The 17597-nt window shown below is 35.1% G+C and overlaps 1 protein-coding gene across 1 annotated transcript; it reads left to right on the forward strand.

The window, feature by feature from the left end:
• The first annotated feature begins 13200 nt into the window (after window positions 1–13200).
• LOC120195643 (probable receptor-like protein kinase At2g42960) lies at window positions 13201–17256 on the forward strand. Its single transcript, XM_039197600.1, has 8 exons — window positions 13201–13758; window positions 14384–15058; window positions 15151–15255; window positions 15435–15557; window positions 15648–15818; window positions 15914–16043; window positions 16188–16397; window positions 16866–17256. Exons 2-8 carry the CDS (start codon window positions 14394–14396, stop codon window positions 16992–16994), a joined length of 1533 nt encoding a protein of 510 aa, XP_039053531.1. The 5' UTR covers window positions 13201–13758; window positions 14384–14393; the 3' UTR covers window positions 16995–17256.
• The last annotated feature ends 341 nt before the right edge of the window (window positions 17257–17597 follow it).

Consider the following 17597-nt stretch of genomic DNA (forward strand, 5'->3'; position numbering starts at 1 on the left):
GATATGGGTATATGTTGTATGCATGAATATCATATAACATGGTATTCATAAATGACAAATGGAAACATGTAATAATAATATCCTAAGAAATGATATGTAATCATAGCATATATTTGAATGATATGAAAGACATGATCAACTAAGCATAGGATGGAAATAATAATATGATAATTTATACTAAAATGTGAATGCATGCTCATTATAGAATATAATGTATAAATGATATAATATAAGATAGGGTAATGAAGAACTCCCTTAGAAACAGCAATGAAGAGCATCCATGGTGTGTTAAAGTCATGGAGAAAGTTGGAGCTAGTTTGGATCGTATCATCCTCCCCTTCTTTTAGGTAATTTGTCCTCAAATCGATGTAGTTTCTCATTGAAGACCTTCTTGATATAGGAAGGATTGAATCCTTATGTTTTCCTCCAATAAATGATTCACACGATATGTTCAGTCTCTTGGCTTCAAATCTGGTAACTTCACATCCTTTGATGGGAGGACACAATGTTTGGGAACCATCATATGTCATTTGAATGGAAAAGACATATCCCTTCACGAAACAACTTGATCCTTTTACTTTATTCTTTGAATCATCACAATGCTTGGAAAGGACCTCTATATCTTCAATTCCTCCTTTTAATTCACCATGCTTGTTGGTGAAAAGGTTTGTCTCTTGATTGGAGTCACCATGTCGCTTGGTGAAAATAATTGTTCTTTGAATGACTCCTTTCACCTTTGTGCCTCTCCGAATAATTACTTTTAAGGTTGGTAGTATTTCATCATAAGGATGAAACAAGTTACTGCAACACAAATCAAAGTTAGTAAATGAAAAACTATTAACAATATGAATGGAAATAGCAAACCAAGGTGGATGTTTAATGGGCATTGGTTGCTTAATGATGAAAAACTCCATTGGTTGTTGAATTCCCTTCGATATGTGCAATGTTCTTGGAGTCTGAATGATCTCAACTCTTGGTATTCCAATTGGCTCATTCTTTTGAATTTCAAGAGGTACATCATTTGAAATGTCAAAGGACATATCTTGTGCATCACTAAAAGTCACGTCTATTGATTATTCAAAAGTCATGTTTCTTGAATCTTCAACTTGAAGTGACATGTCTATTGGATTGTCCTGCATGTCAAAAGAAAGAATAGGAGTAGGATTAGATAAAATATGTTCTTCACCCTCATTTTCCTTTTTCTCTTTGCTCCCATATTCAATCCTTTCATTTTGTTAATTTTCAACTCTCTCCACTCTTTTCTCATGCAAAATTTCTCTTTCAAATTTCTTCATGGCTTTAGCTTTCTCCCATTCCTCTATACGTGATTTGAGGGTAACCTGACATTCATGGATTTGATTTGGAAGCATATGCGCCAATATGATTTCTTTCCTTGATGATGGAAAGAGTACTTGTTAGAAAATCCATCATGGGTAGCCTTCTTGTCAAACTGCCAAGGACGTCCTAATATAATGTGGCTTGCACTCATGGGCACCACGTCACAAAGGACTTCATCATTGTATCTTCCAATTGAAAATGGAACAATAACTTGTTTGGTTACCTTGGCTTCCCCCACATCATTGAGCCACTGAAGTTTGTAAGGATGAGGATGCTTGGAAGTCGTTAGACCCAACTTTTCCACCATGTGAGTACTTGCTATGTTTGTACAACTTCCTCCATCAATGATCACCACACAAACTTTATCTCCTACATGACATTTGGTATGGAAGATGTTCTCTCTTTGTTCATCCTCTTGACTTTGAATGCTCAAAGTCCTTTTGACTACAAATATGTTGGATGGAAGAGACATGTTAGCAAATAAGAAAAAATGAAATGTGTGTAGGAATTTACCAGAATATATTCTCACAAAGCCTCACGAGTCACTCCAAGGAAACTTGAATGTCACTCAATCCGCTCATGTTTGCACTCTAGGACTTTAATGGCTTTTAGTTGTCCTATTCTGATCTTACACACTCTCCAGCTTTTTTCCTCTTGATTCTATTGTCTCAAGTTCTAGAGAACTTTACTCAAGACTATATCAAGTAAATTTTACTTGTTTGACGTCGGCTGCAAAAAGGTTAGTAGGAAGGGAAAACAAATATAATGAAAGGGTGGCTTAGAAATAGAAAAAAGAGAAACAAAAGGGTTACTTACACAAGTCACTTCACAACCTTCTATCACCACAATCAAAGGCTTACTTGAATGGCTTGGTGATGAGAATTGTGGATGAGTGCTTCCAACTTTTCTTTCATTCTTTTTCTTCTTTTCGAGTACTTTCAATTTCTTCTTTTGAGTGCTTTGATTTTCTTTGCTGGATTTTTCTTGATTTCTTTCACTTTGCACTTCACTTGCACTTCTTTTTGTATTTTTTGTTGTTGTTGTTGCGCGTTGCTTTCTTCCACCAAAGCTCTGATTACCGCTTGATGTAAGGTAATTCTACCTTCTCGTTTGATTGTGGATCTAGGAAGGAAGCAAAACAACCTGCACAAGTGAATGGCTCAAAACAGAATGGATAAGGGTGGTAAACGTATGGTTTAATAGGTAGGCTATTTAATAAATGAGAGATGGAAGCGGAAGATGATTGAAATGGTTGTGGTTATGGCGATGAAACAAAAGGATGGTTGTGAGGATAGTATCTTGAAGAATGCTCAAAGAAGAACCAATGCTATAGAGAGCAAAGACCTAATCTTTATATTGTTTCTTCAAGGGGTGGTGATAAGTACTTTGACCTTCTAGTTATATGAACTAGGAACCAGAAGTATCAAGATGAAAGAAGAGGGTTAACGCCACAAGTATAAAATACTTGATAAGTCGATAAAAAGTCACCAGGACTTAAGAAAGAGAAAAATCTCACTTCAATTAAAATAAAAGGTCTGATTACAAATGATGAATGCTTTCCTATTTATAGGAAATTGAGGGGCATAGCCGAATAGAGACATAATGGTTCGACCAACCCATGTATCTCCCTATAAAGACATAATTTAAATGCTAAAAGAGATGATGGTTCAGCCCTTGATGGAGGGAAATGATCCTTGGTCGAATAACACTTGTATCCCTTAAAATTGGCGCCAAATGGGAGAGGAGATGATGCTTGGTCGAATGGTTAAATGGCTCTTTATCTTGGTGCCTAAATGAGATCATATGCACGGCACATGGGGGCTGGTCATATGGCACGCACATGGGTGTTCTAGGGAGCCTTGTGGTGTAGCCTTGTGCATGGGATGATGGCTGGTCATGTTCTCTCTCTTGGGCGTGCATGTGTCTCCTCCAAGCTAGCTTGAGTTGTGGAGCTAGCTAGAAAACATGGGCTGTTTGTGAACAAGCTTCCCTCCTTAACATTATGTTCAGCTACATTCAGCTACCTTTGACATCACTTTGGCAACTCAGCTCCAAATAGTCCAACTAGCTAAGTTTAGCTAGCCTTAAGCTCCTCCAGCTGAATCAAGCTTCCCTTAGTGTTCCATGAGCTGCCTTTTACTTTGTAAGCTGTTTGTGAGCTGCATATGACGTCCAAATCATTCACCAAGCTACCTCAACGTTTATTATGCTCCAATGTACCTACATGTGCAAGGAAACAAGGTAAGTCCATGGCATTGAGCTGATATGAGCTAAATACCTTGCTTCCATGCATGAATATGGTAATGTAAGCTATGATTGAAGGTCATGAGCTAAATATATCATCTTACTATATGTATGAACTAATGCATAAAGCCTAAGTGCTAAAATGAATGCATAGGAGCTGATAAAATGAATGATAATTATGCTGCCTTGATGTATATGTGATAATCATGCTTAAATGAATGCAAAACGAATATGAAACAATAACATGCTTAAATGGATGTAAGATTAATCTAACATACTTATAACATTGTATCAATCATAAAGATACGGGTATATGTTGTATGCATGAATATCATATAACATGGTATTCATAAATGATAAATGGAAACATGTAATAATAATATCCAAAGAAATGATATGTAATCATAGCATATATTTGAATGATATGAAAGACATGATCAACTAAGCATAGGATGGAAATAATAATATGATAATTTATGCTAAAATGTGAATGCATGCTCATTATAGAATATAATGTATAAATGATATAATATAAGATAGGTTAATGAAGAACTCCCTTAGAAATAGCAATGAAGAGCATCCATGGTGTGTTAAAGTCATGGAGAAAGTTTGAGCTAGTTTGGATCGTATCAAAAGTTGTCAACTGCCTTTGAGGACCATCGTAGTTTGCGTTTCCATGGTTCCAAATACACTTTGGTAGGCTTTATTTGGGCCTTTAAGGTAAGAATTTCTATATAATGTTTCCAAAATTATAATTAATTATTTAACAATTACTAAAATTAATGTTTGTGTATTATATTGTTTGTAGATTTGGATATTTGATGCTTTTCCCAGTATGCGGACTTATACCATCAAAAAGTCAAATGATATTCCTAGGGCTATTACCTGGAGGAGGATCCGACTGTTGGATTGTGAAGATTTAATACCATATACGATGATGAATGATGTAAGTTAACACAAATACTACCATATATAAACAAGTTATTACTAGTAGACGTATGACTTTGTTTGAGCTTTTATATTATTAGGAGGCAAACTATCCATTACAGAGGCTGACACCCACAGAGGCTGAGTTTGCCACTGATTCGTGGCAAGCTAGTAAGTGTTTTTTTATGGGAAGGATGATGAGCACCCCCCCCACTTCGAGAGCCATCACCTGATCGAGTCGATTATACACCTCCACAACGAGAACCATCACCTATTCCATCACATCATCGAGCCTCTTCTCCACCAACACCTCATGATAGGCGACCGACAAAGATGCCACGACATTTATCTCTCTGTTCTCCATCTCCACGGGATGTGTTAGGGGAGTTACGTGATGAGTTTAGTGCTTTGCGTGATGAGGTCGGTACTTTACGTGATAACAATGGTGCATGGCATGATGAGGTATGGTCTTTACGTGGTGAGGTAGATGTTTTACGCAATAACAATGGTGCTTTATGTGATGAGGTAGCCGCTCTACGTGATATTGTTTCATCGTTGTAGAATGAGGTTCATACTCTACGCAATGAGATAAGTTTGTTTAATACTATACTAAAAATGCAAATAACCTTTTTTCGATATTATTTATTTATTTATTTACTGATTTATGTATTAATTTATTTTTAGCGGCCCGATAAGTTAGATGTTTTATGTCGGGTTTTTCTTGTACGATGGGGTTCACGCATCAGATGTCGTGCACGTGCCATTATGTCTCCTTTCACTCCAATAGTTCCAAGACTCCGTAAGAAGAAGCCTAATTCACATGTCATTGTTCAAGAGGCTCCTCCTATGATTCAAGAGGCCCCTTCTCATCGTTCAAGAGGCCCCTCCCACCGATCAAGAGCCCGATTCACATGGCATACTACGTCGACTTTTTGATAAACCCCCTCACATGCTCGGTATGATGGATCCGAGTTGGCTTTCGTATCAGTTACCGGCCAGTACCATTCCTCAGCAGGAGAGGAGAACACTACCAAACACAATTATGGATAATACCTTTTGGACTAAGACCGCAATTGATTTTTATCTACATGAGCGGAGCCAGGGGTGCTACGCTGATATATGCAAAATCGACGATAATATGCATTATTTTCTTTATCGGTCTTGGTGGAGTGTTTTATTAGGGGTTGAAGAGAATGGCTATTTCGAATAGGGGGTAAGTCTTATATTCTTCTTATATTGCATTTTGATTATTTTTTTTAAATTTATTAAATTCACTAATATATGTATTTTTTTATAAAACAACATATTGATGCATGGGTGTCACGTCTTCTAATTATAAGGAAATTGAAGAAAATAAAAAAGACACGATGGACTATTATGCCTTCGTCTTTTCATGTAGCTCACTTGAAGGATCAGAGAGACGCTTCATATACGTTGGGTAATGGAAAAACTATCCTTTATTCTGCGTGGTGGTAGGTCGATAAGGTTAGTATTTATTTTTGAATATTTTAAAGGTGTTCATAAATTTTATTTGATGTGCGCAATTGAATTATTATTTATGATTGCAGGTGTTTATCCCTGTTATGGAACGTCGTCATTGGCTTCTCGTCGAGCTTCAGCTCCCATCTATGAAGACGATAGTATATAACAACATATTGAATTACATACTATTGTCTGATTTGAAAGATATTATTTGTAAGGGATGGAGCGACATTTGGCTAAATACTTGGATGCGATTGATTATTGGACTAATTAAGGAAACAATAAGCCAAATAAGTTAAAAGTTACAATGATAAGAGACGAGACAACGCCACAAAAAACGGCGGGAGCCAGAGGAGATTGTGGTCCTCTTGTATGCATATGCTTGGAACGTATGACGACAGGAGGTAAACAGTTTCTACCTCCCATAAATAGAGATAGAAGTGCAGTAGGGTTGTGGTTTCGACATTTTATGGCTAGAACGATATATTCTAGACGTTGCCTACCTGCATCCGCAAGCTGAAAGTGTACATAAACAACCATTTGTTATTGGTAAGTTTGAGCAAGTGTTGTTAACATATATACTCTTTGTTGGTTTGAAAATGTTTGGTTAAGTACCTAGAATTCAATAATTTGTTGTTTGTTGGTTTTAGATGTGTAGAAAATCTCATGGCCATAACATTTCATCAGGTTAATCCTGAAGTGAGTTGCGTGAACAAATTGATATATTTGGATGTAAGTTCCCTATTGTTAGGAGCATTTGGATATACTGTCTGGGGATGTCAAGTGTAAATAAGAATTATTATTTTTGTTTAATTGATTTGTTGTTTAATTTCAATATGCATTATGTTGAAGGCAAAAAAGACCTATTGAAGGTACACTTTCGCAACGCGAAAGTTAAATTCGCGTTGCAATTGTTGCGAAAGTCAAATTCATAACGTGAAAGTCAAATTCGTGTTGCGATTTTCGCGTTGCGATTTTTGCGTTGCAAATTTGATTTTCGCGTTGCGAATTTGACTTTCGCAATAATCGCAACACGAATTTGACTTTCGCAACAATCGCAACGCGAAAATCGTAACGTGAATTTGACTTTTACGTTGCGAATTCAAGGAAAACACCTTCAAAAAGATAACAGACAACAATCTGATAAGTGATAACAACTGAACAAATCATAGCAATGTTCAAACTCAAGTTACTAATGCATGTCTAACTGAAAATGTATGCATTCACACATAAAATACATATAATACAACGTTTGCATTTAAAAATAATCTAAGTTAATAAGTCCCAAAAGGTGAAGCCGGTTGTGATTGAGATTTTGATTTTGATTTTGATTGTGATTTTGATTTCCTTTTGCTTGGCACCATATGAGCTTGGGCTTTTGACGAGGATTCATATTTTGGTAGATGAAAAGATGATTGTGATGGCACTGGTGATCCACAGGTCAACTTTGTATGACCACTTTCCTTGCACCGACTACATGTTGATATCCTCTTCTCTTCACCCTTAGACGGTATACGATCGTGATTTTTTGGTCGGCCAGGTAGCCTGCTATCCATGACTGGTGGCAAAACTGTTTGTAAGTCATGTGGTATGTTCCACTCAGAAGGATATGGAATAGGGTAGACAATCTCGGCATAAGTCTGTCGATATACTTTTGTAGTGTAGCAATCCATAACGTATGCGCTTGAATCATCTTGGTTTAGATGAAGAACAACTTTTATAACATGGCCACACGGATAACCAGATGTTTGCCATTTCATACAACTACACGTCTTTGCATTTAGATCGACGAGCCCATTTAAGTTATTATCCAATACTTCAAACAAAGTGTTTGAACATGGTTCAATTCTCCATGACGTTGACTTCACAACACGTTTCGTTATCTTTTTTTTAGTCTATGGTGTAACACGACGTTCTAATATTCCTGTAAATTTAAATAAATAATACTTAGTAAAATATATTAAATATGATAAATTACGAATTTAAAGAGATAATACATGCATGGTTTCTTTTCTTGTAGTACCACTGTTGTATAGAGGCTCGAAAAAACTCCATTAACATAGTAATGGGTAATTTTTGTCAATGACGACTTAGAGTGTTGATTGATTCTGCACTATTAGACGTCATGAAACCATATCTTGCTCCAAGTTGATGTACTCTTGACCATCTTTCAAACCCGACATCTTCTAGTGTTTGAGCACATTTAGGCAAAACACGTCTTAAACAATTTATATGCTTATTAAAATCCACTTCCCGATAAGCTTTTACAGCCTTCCAGTATGTCCATTTGTGATTTTTTATACCAATAAACCTTGATTTTAGATTTCTATACAAATGAACACCACAAAGTCCATGAAAAGCATATGGGAAACGCCTTCTAACAGCGTTGTCAATTGAGTTTTCCCTATCGGATATGATTGTCAGATTGCTAATAGGACCTATGCAATCCCTAAGATGCCCTATAAACCATGTCCATGAATCAGAGGTTTCAGATTTGCCAACCCCGTAAGCTATTGACAGTATCCCATTGTTAGCATCCATGGCTACTGCTAATAAGTTTACTCCAAGATATCGACCTTTCAAATGTGCTCCGTCAATTATAATAAATGGACGCATGCAAGTAATAAACGAACAAATCTACAAAATAATATACACCAAGAAATATAATCATTTAAATGTGAAATGCATGTAACTAACAAAAATGAGTCAACAAAATTATATTGATTTACTAACTGCAGCACCAATGGCGATAAATAGCAACTCAAAGCGTCCATCTCTATCTGTTTTGATATGAGTTACCGACCCACGATTTTTCAGCTTTAAATTATGACAATAAGCCGACAGTTGGGCAAACGATGCTTCTGGCGACCCCTCAACAATTCCAAGGCATAACATTTGGCTCTCCAAGCTTGAGAATATGAGATACTAATCTTGAACTAAGCATTCATGTCAGTCATAATTTCATGTCCCCGATATACCCTGCCATTCAAAAACATTAACTCAGCCAGAAAACCACCCAACACCTTTTTGTTTACCTGTCTATGGTGAGGAAAAACTTGGGTTCTTGAACATGTATGTTTATCAATAAAAGTCCTAATTTGAAACATTTCACAATCTTTTATCCTCTTTGTAATCATATGCCACATACAATTTTTGTCAATCATACACTTTGTTTCGAAACGATCTTTGCTTGATTTGTTAACTTTTAGTTGATAGCCATCTTCCACACATTTCGTATACAAAGCTATCTTCAAGTATTCCTTTGTATCAAAACAATCATCTTTCTTGATACAAATAACTTTTGTATAACAATCAACTGCTATATTTACCAACTCTTTTTCCTGTATCTGAAGTAATTCTGGCATATTCTAGTTATACTCCCGTGGCATTTTCTTCTTTTTCTTTTCTTCGGGGGCTTCTTCTTCTTCTTTTTCTTCTTCAGGGTTATATGAATTACATAATAGATGTTCAACATGTTCATTTACAGTCGTAACTTCTTCCTTATTATCATCAACAACATCTTCCTCGGCAGCGGCTGTTTTATCATCAAAATTCGGGTATTGACCAATATCAAAATCATTACACACATGGTCTGTTTCTTCTTCTGAAACATCATCAAAATCCGAGTATTGACCAAGATCAAAGTCCGGGTATTGACCAAGATCAAATTTCGAATACTGACTAGTACTCACAATTTTTTCTATTGGCTCATCATCGTCTAACTGGTCAATACGAAAACCGGAATTTGGTGCTGAAAGTTGATTGGGATTTGGATTAGGGAAAGGTTGTGGGTTTTGAGATTGTGTTTGGTATGGAAATGTGGTGAAACAAAATTTTCTTGGTGATGAAATTGTGGTGGAACCATTAAATTTTGAGGTTGATAACAATGTTGTACATTGTGAGCACCATAAACTGGGGTTGAAGAACTTAGTTGATTACTACCCGCTACTGACCCAACTTCACTACTTCTAGGTTCAACAGTATACAATGTAACATCATCTTCTTGCGAAACACTAATGTAAACAATGAATTGTTCAACATCTTCATTGTCGGTTAACAAATAAACTTTACATTTTCTCTGATAAGATAGCCTAAATCCACTTAGGGGGTTCTAAATTCAATTTCTTTGCAACACGTAACATTAGAGTTTCATAAGTTAACTTTTTTAATGACAATTTTAGTTGAAGATTCATGGGTAAAGGCATATATTGTAAAACACCATGAACATTCTCCCATGACCCTCCAAAACACAAATCTATCCAAACATGATCAACATTAGATGATTTCATTCTACAAATTGTAAATTAATTTACTAAACAAACGAGCTATAAACTAGATATCATCACTAACTTGGAGAAAAACATACCGTTATTAAGTTGATAGTTGATAATTTGGGAGAGAAATCATTGAAAAATTATATAGAAATAAAATTATGTAAAAAAAATTAGAGATGGGGAAGGATGTCGTTGGATATAGGAACGGATGTCGCCGGAGAGAGTGATAGATGGAGATGGAATGAGTTGCGATTTAGGGATTTAGGTTATGAGTTGCTGTTGGTGCGTAGTTTATATACCCAAAACATTTATGTTGCGAAAATAAAATCTGTTGCGAAATTAAAATTCGTGTTGCGAATTCGAAAATCGAGTTGCGAAAACAAAATTCGTGTTACGAATTTGAAATTCCTTGTTGCAAATTTGGAAACCGCGTTGCGAAATTAGAGTTCGCGTTGCGAATTTGTTGGTCATTTTTGCAAATCCAAAAAAAGTTGATTAAAATCTTATATTATAAGGCATTTTCGATCACTGAAGTTATTTTCTCTAACCAATAACCCTAATTTGTAAAACATTTTATTTATCAATAGAAATAACTTGTATACCATGTGAAATAATTTAATATTATAATTAAAATCAAATTAAAAATTAAAATATATGTAAGTTCGAACTAAAACAAATCCAGATACAATTGACACGTAAGAAGAAAAAAAAGAACTATACATAATTTACACACGGCATACGAAAACGTTAAGACCTCGAAATTTATAACATCTTAGCCTTGTTAATTCAGTCAATGCCAAAAAAAAATTTGAATTAAAGGGTCAGTAAGCAGTAGTAATAAATGTTGTCTTCTTTTTTTAATCACCTACATTAAATTTATTACTTGTCTATTTTATATTAAATTCTACAAAGACACTTTGGGTCGAAATTTAAACTCTTAATTTGTTTAAAAATTTAATGTTTTATCTCACTAAATCGATTTGATTGTTTGATTATATTTTTTTATTTTTAATAAGTTAATTGATGTTTTTATCAAATCTAAGTATGATTTCTTCGTTGAAAGCTTGAGGAGTGTGACTTTCTACTATCTAAACAATAATTTGGCACACTAATGAGTGTTGATACAAGTAGTTGAGATTCAGGAATTTAAGTTTGTAAGGTCAAGTTCGAATCCCACCACTGTCACTCTTGGTGGACAATCTGTAAAGTCCTATGTAAATCTCAATTGAGTTTTATGTATGCCTTGGCCCTGGATTGAAAGAGTCACCCCTAACCTAAACTTTTAGGATACAAAAAAAAAAAAACAATAATTTGGTACTTATATGTAAAGATAGATCGAGGGGTGGATAAAGTTAAATTATCAATTAAAAATTTAAAATTATTATATATTTTATATTTTTCCTATGTATTTACTATTAAAAATATGTTTTACCCTTGAAAATTTTATAAATCTATCAATTTATAAAATTTTAAAAATTTATCCCCTAACATTAACATAAAATTCTGTGTCTATCGTTACTTATATGTACAATGCATACCAAATTAATTATTATTTTTATAATTAAAGCATAAAACTAATAAGAATTAAATATTGAATTCATTTAAAAGTAAAATCCAAAGTGAATTTAAAAAATTATCCCAATTTACCGACGGGTTGGTTCAAGTGGTAAACAACTTGATATCGCTTAAGCAAGGTCTCAGATTCGAGTTTTTGTGTATGCAGAAAATCCTCACTAGAAGACTCACCCACTAAAACCTTAGAACTGGAGGGTAACCAAAAAGAAAATTATCCCAATTTATTTAATATTCATATTTACAAAACATGGAATGGATTACGAGTGTAAACGAGCCGATTTGAGCTCAAATATTGTTGAACTGAAAATCTTGAACTCTAAATCCTGAACTGAAGCTCGTGAACAGCTCGAAAAGGCTCGAAATGAAGAAAATTCTTAAACTTAACTCGATTAAAGCCTCAAACTCGAACTCGAACCTGAACTCAAATACATGAAAATCTTACTGTATTTTAAAAAAAAATCAATACATAAATATTAATATTATTAATAATTTATTTAAAAAAATAAAATCTTAATATATTATATTTTTGAGCTGCTCACGAACTTTTCAAGTCGAATATTAAGTAGCTCGTTAAGAACTCAAGTTGAGTCCATTCAATCCGTGTATTTATTGAGTCTGAATCGAGTCGATCTCGAGTAACTCGAGTAACTCGAGAATGGATTAAGTTACTATCCGTGATACATTTAATCTTTTTTTATGTGATAAAATCTAGTTTAAAGTGAAGTGGAATTGTTTACGGATGAAAGGGTTGAATCATACCCTCCAAACCCATTTTTATGAGATATTAAGATATTCTAACTTCTTGAAAATGAAATTTAAGAATTAATTCATTGAAAACAAAAATGACAATTTTGCAAGTAAACATCAAAGCAAACTTAGATTTTTGCAGCACTTGGACCTTTTTTTTTCCTTTTTAATTTTGTTTATCAACTACTCAGTTGCAGGCTTCTCTTTTAACTTTTTTGTTTACATATATGCTTTTTGCTTTTAAATTTCTATACTTATTTTTTATGAGGCATATATATAAGTAGGGTTTGTGAAAGGATAAAAAAATTATTTTGAACTTCAATATTTAATTTAATTTTGATTATTTTTATAAATTTAAATATTTAATTCAATTAGATTTAATAAATTATTTAATATTCAATAATAATTATAAAAAATTCAGTAAACATTTTCAATAGTAAAAATTTTCTCTCTAAAAATTTTATATTCAAAGAACTGTATTTATAAATGTGTATACCATATTTTCTTATAATCACCCTATATAAATAAAAAATATTTTTTTTTAAATCAATAGAACAAAGCAATGAAAAGTCAAAATGAAATCATCCCTAAAAACAGGGGCCAGCCCACTTCCATGAGTTCACCTCAGGTTTGCTTTTCCTTCACTATTTTTCTTCCTCTATCTGGTTTCCTCCATTGCAAACTAAGCTTCCTTTCCAGCTTTCTTTGAGGTCCTCCTCTTCTCCTCAAACACCCAAAGACCCACCAACCATTTTACCCACTCAACTCCACTCCACTCCACCCCATCCCTTTTCTTTTCCTTTCCCCCCCCCCCCCATTATATATTTAGTCTTTTCTTCCCTCTATATATGTGTAATATATATGCATTTTTTGTTGAAAGATAATATTTTTGTCTGGCCTTTCTTACCCATTTTCTTTTTTATCATTACCTGAATTCTTTTTCCTTCTTTTTTTTTTGCCCACTTGGATGGCAACAAAAAAGAGAGAGGCCCTCTACCTGTGAACTACTCTTTCCCTTTGCAATTGCAGCTTTACCCTTTTTCAGGGCTCAGACATTTGGGGGCTTTTGTTTCTACGTTTCCTTACACTCATCTTTTGTTCACTTGAATGCTAAAGTATATGGGTTTTGTTTCCTCTTTGCTTCTTTGAATGCTCAAGGAAGTAGATCAAGGTAAATGTTTTCTCTCTTTTTTTGTATTACTTTATATGTATCTTGCTTGGATCATAAGTGATTCTTTTGTTTTTGTTTTTTTACAAGTTTATTCATTTTCAATGGAAATGAATTGTTTTTCTTGGGTGTATTAATTTATGGAATATTGGTTTATTGTAAATGTTTTTAGTGGTCTGACTTGTTTACAGAATGATTTTTTTTGGTTGCTAAATGCATAAAAAGTTGTTTTAGTTTTAGTTTGAAATTAACTCATGAACTTAATTAAATGTGGTATCAGATTCTCCTGTTATTTTTCTTTCTCCTTTTGTTTTCATCATTTTCTGTTCTTTTCTGTCGGTGAAGATTAAGCCAAGTATCTTATGAGATTTATTGACTTTTTTGGGCCTTCAGATTTGAATGTAAGGATGAGTTTTATGAGAATGAATGGAACTTCTATCACATCTAGCCTTTTCTTCATAAACTTTCCCCAAAAATGTGCCTATGGACCTTGAAAATGATTAAACATATTACCATTTTGGTATTTCTGGTGTTATATGACATGTTTCTGGTATGCAGGTAGTGATGTCTAAGTTTTTGATCTTGTATGCAAGAGGCTAAAATATATATTTTGATTGTTTAAATCCAGAAGATCAGAGATGTCATCTCAGGGTGCCTTAAATTCTGAATTATCAAAGAAGACATCATTTTTGGGTCTAAAACTTTGGGTTTTGATTGGTGTATCTGTTGGGGCATTTATAGTGTTGATTCTTGGTATCTTGTCTGTATGGGTTACATTTCGGAGAAGATCCCGACGATTGGTAGACAAGTTCTCGCTTTCTCAGATACCAATTGTCTCAAAGGAAATCAAGGTTGACAAGGTTGGAGTTCAGAGCTTCAGTGATCATCCGGAGAGTTTGTTCCTTTCAGTTAATGATAAATCAAATGATAAGAATTCAGAGAAAATGCTAGCTCATTTGGGGATGAGCAAATCAAGTGATCCTGATAATACAAGTCAATGCAGCTCGCTTTACCATCACGAGAGAGGTTTTAGTTCTCATTCAGGAGATGAAGGGAGCTCCGGAACAGTTCGAAAACAGTCCGCATTTTCGTTTGGAGGAGTAGTGACGGCCTCTCCCTTAGTTGGTCTGCCTGAAGTTTCACATCTCGGGTGGGGTCACTGGTTTACTCTTAGGGATCTTGATCTTTCCACAAATCATTTTGCGGCGGAGAATGTGATTGGAGAGGGTGGATATGGGGTGGTTTACAAAGGTAGACTCATCAATGGAACTGAAGTAGCAGTTAAGAAGATTCTTAATAATCTGTAAGGATATCTTTGAGACTCTTTCTTGTTTCTTTTAAAACTTTGTTGGTAAAAAGGATACCTTGTGATAAATTGGACATTTGGATATCCAGGGGGCAGGCTGAAAAAGAATTTAGGGTTGAAGTGGAGGCCATTGGTCATGTTCGGCATAAGAACCTTGTGCGGCTTTTGGGTTATTGCATTGAAGGAGTTCACAGGTGAAAATCAAATATGTTTGGTTTATTTTTCAATTTCATGCAGATTCACTTTTAAGTGTAATTGTGTATTAACGTGTTAATACAGGTACACTTATGTGATCCTATATGTGTTTATAGTTATTTGAGTATGACTGGCGGCAAATGAGATTATAACTGTAGTTATTGGTTGGTTGTCATAGGATGCTGGTATACGAATATGTGAATAATGGTAACTTGGAACAATGGCTACACGGGGCAATGTGCCAGCATGGTACCCTTACTTGGGAGGCTCGTATGAAGGTTATTCTCGGTACTGCCAAGGCGTAAGTCACTATTCAGACTTGAAGCTTCTTGTTCTTCTTTTGTTGGTTAAAAGTTGAAGCGCGATAAAAAGCTGGTGTTTTTGGTTGCAGGCTTGCTTATTTGCATGAAGCAATAGAACCAAAAGTTGTTCACCGGGACATAAAATCAAGTAACATCTTGATTGACGATGATTTCAATGCCAAGGTTTCTGATTTTGGATTGGCCAAGCTCTTGGATTCAGGAGAGAGTCATATCACAACTAGAGTTATGGGGACATTCGGGTAACTCTTAAGTTCTTGTTCTCTCCAGAAATCATCTAATATTGTATCTCAATTCTATGTATCTCCAGATTGAAAATTCCATATGTAAATTGCAGTTATGTGGCACCAGAATATGCTAACACCGGCCTATTGAATGAGAAGAGTGATATTTACAGCTTTGGTGTCCTCCTGCTTGAAGCTGTCACTGGAAGAGACCCTGTTGACTACGGAAGACCGGCTAATGAGGTACTGATTAATAAAGATGACTAATAACTTGTCCGTGAAGTTCTCCTCTCTTGCTCCTCACTGTGTTGACCTTTTCTCTCTGTTCATATAACTTCACTTAATTTCTCGCTAATTTCTCATAAGCAGACCGTATGCCTACTGCAGGTTAACCTTGTGGAGTGGCTTAAGATGATGGTTGGAACAAGAAAAGCTGAGGAAGTTGTGGATCCAAGTCTTGAAACCAGACCCGCCACACGCGCTCTTAAATGTGCTCTTTTGGTGGCACTTAGGTGCGTTGATCCTGATGCAAATAAGCGACCCAAAATGAGTCGGGTTGTACGAATGCTTGAAGTCGATGAATACCCGTTTCGTGAGGTAAAGGTCTCTGTTGCCCGATTGTTAATGTTATTTTTGTGTACATGCTGCATGGTTTGTTTTTCGCATAAGTTTGCAAAATTTAGCATATCTGGTAGTATGCCATATGCCCTGTATCTTTGGCGCGATATTTTTTTCTTTGCATCTCCTGTGCTTCCTCCCCTATAGATAGATTCAGCGAGAAAAAGAAAGAACAGCAGAGAACCCTACTAGGCAGAAAACCTGTCTTTCTCGAGTACGAGTTGTGTGAATGTCTCCATGCCGATTATTTTATTTCAATGATGATGATATAATACCTTAGCACAAATTATGAAATCTTTTAAGTATTTTTGATGTTATTATGACTTGTATTTTCTAGTTTCTGAATCTCATGAAACTCTTATTCTTGCTTGCACTACTACTTGGACTTGTGCTTATTTTTCTATCACAAGCTGCATTGACAAAATTGGCTCGTCTGATCTTAATCAGGACCGGAGGAACAGAAAGAGCCGAACGGCTAGCATGGAAATCGAAGCTTTGAAGGAAGAACCAACCGACGCGGAGAGCAATGCCACGGAGTCACAGGGCACCATAACCGAGATGAGTCATGAGAAATAGGGACTGACAAAAAGGCAAATGACATGATGAATATTTTGTCTAGTATTTAAAGCTTTACATTGATACATACACATCTCAAAGGTTGGTTTGTTTTTGGTGCGCTCAAAGAGAGGAATCAAACTTAAAGATAGAAATAACGCACATTGGGGTTTTGAATCAGGCAGATGAAAGGCTAACATCTGAGAGAGAAAGAGAGATTAAATGGTCCTTGTTGTACAGGTGTGCTTTTGGGATTGGTGGACTGTCTTTTATTATTGTATTATATATATATATATATTTCTTTTTCCCCTTCTAGGGATTTAATCAATGTTGTTTGCATGTTGATGATCGTTTTCATCTGCACTCTTTGTTTTATCTATGTAATGATTGCATGAACCCAGGTGTGGCCATTGCTTGTTTGTGTTTTTTCTTTATCTAAAATTTGGACGGTCAAACTTCAATCTTTTTAATTTTTTCAGTCTTTGGTTCATCATTCCATGATGTGTCGTCTCCTCAGACCTCACAATAATCAGTTTCTTCGTTTCAGATTTCATCAAGCTTTTTCTTCAAACCCGTGCTTCCCAAATCCCAATACACACATGCATAAACAGTATTGTTATTACT

The sequence above is a fragment of the Hibiscus syriacus genome, unplaced genomic scaffold, assembly GCF_006381635.1.
Source record: "Hibiscus syriacus cultivar Baekdansim isolate YM2019G1 unplaced genomic scaffold, ASM638163v2 tig00117017_pilon, whole genome shotgun sequence".
Lineage (NCBI taxonomy): Eukaryota > Viridiplantae > Streptophyta > Magnoliopsida > Malvales > Malvaceae > Hibiscus > Hibiscus syriacus.

Coding starts and splice junctions, on each gene's coding strand:
- LOC120195643 (XM_039197600.1), top strand. CDS start 14,394: ATGTCATCTCAGGGTGCCTTAAATTCTGAATTATCAAAGAAGACATCA. Junction 15,059..15,150: donor AAGAAGATTCTTAATAATCT/GTAAGGATATCT, acceptor TTGGATATCCAG/GGGGCAGGCTGAAAAAGAAT. Junction 16,044..16,187: donor ACGGAAGACCGGCTAATGAG/GTACTGATTAAT, acceptor TGCCTACTGCAG/GTTAACCTTGTGGAGTGGCT.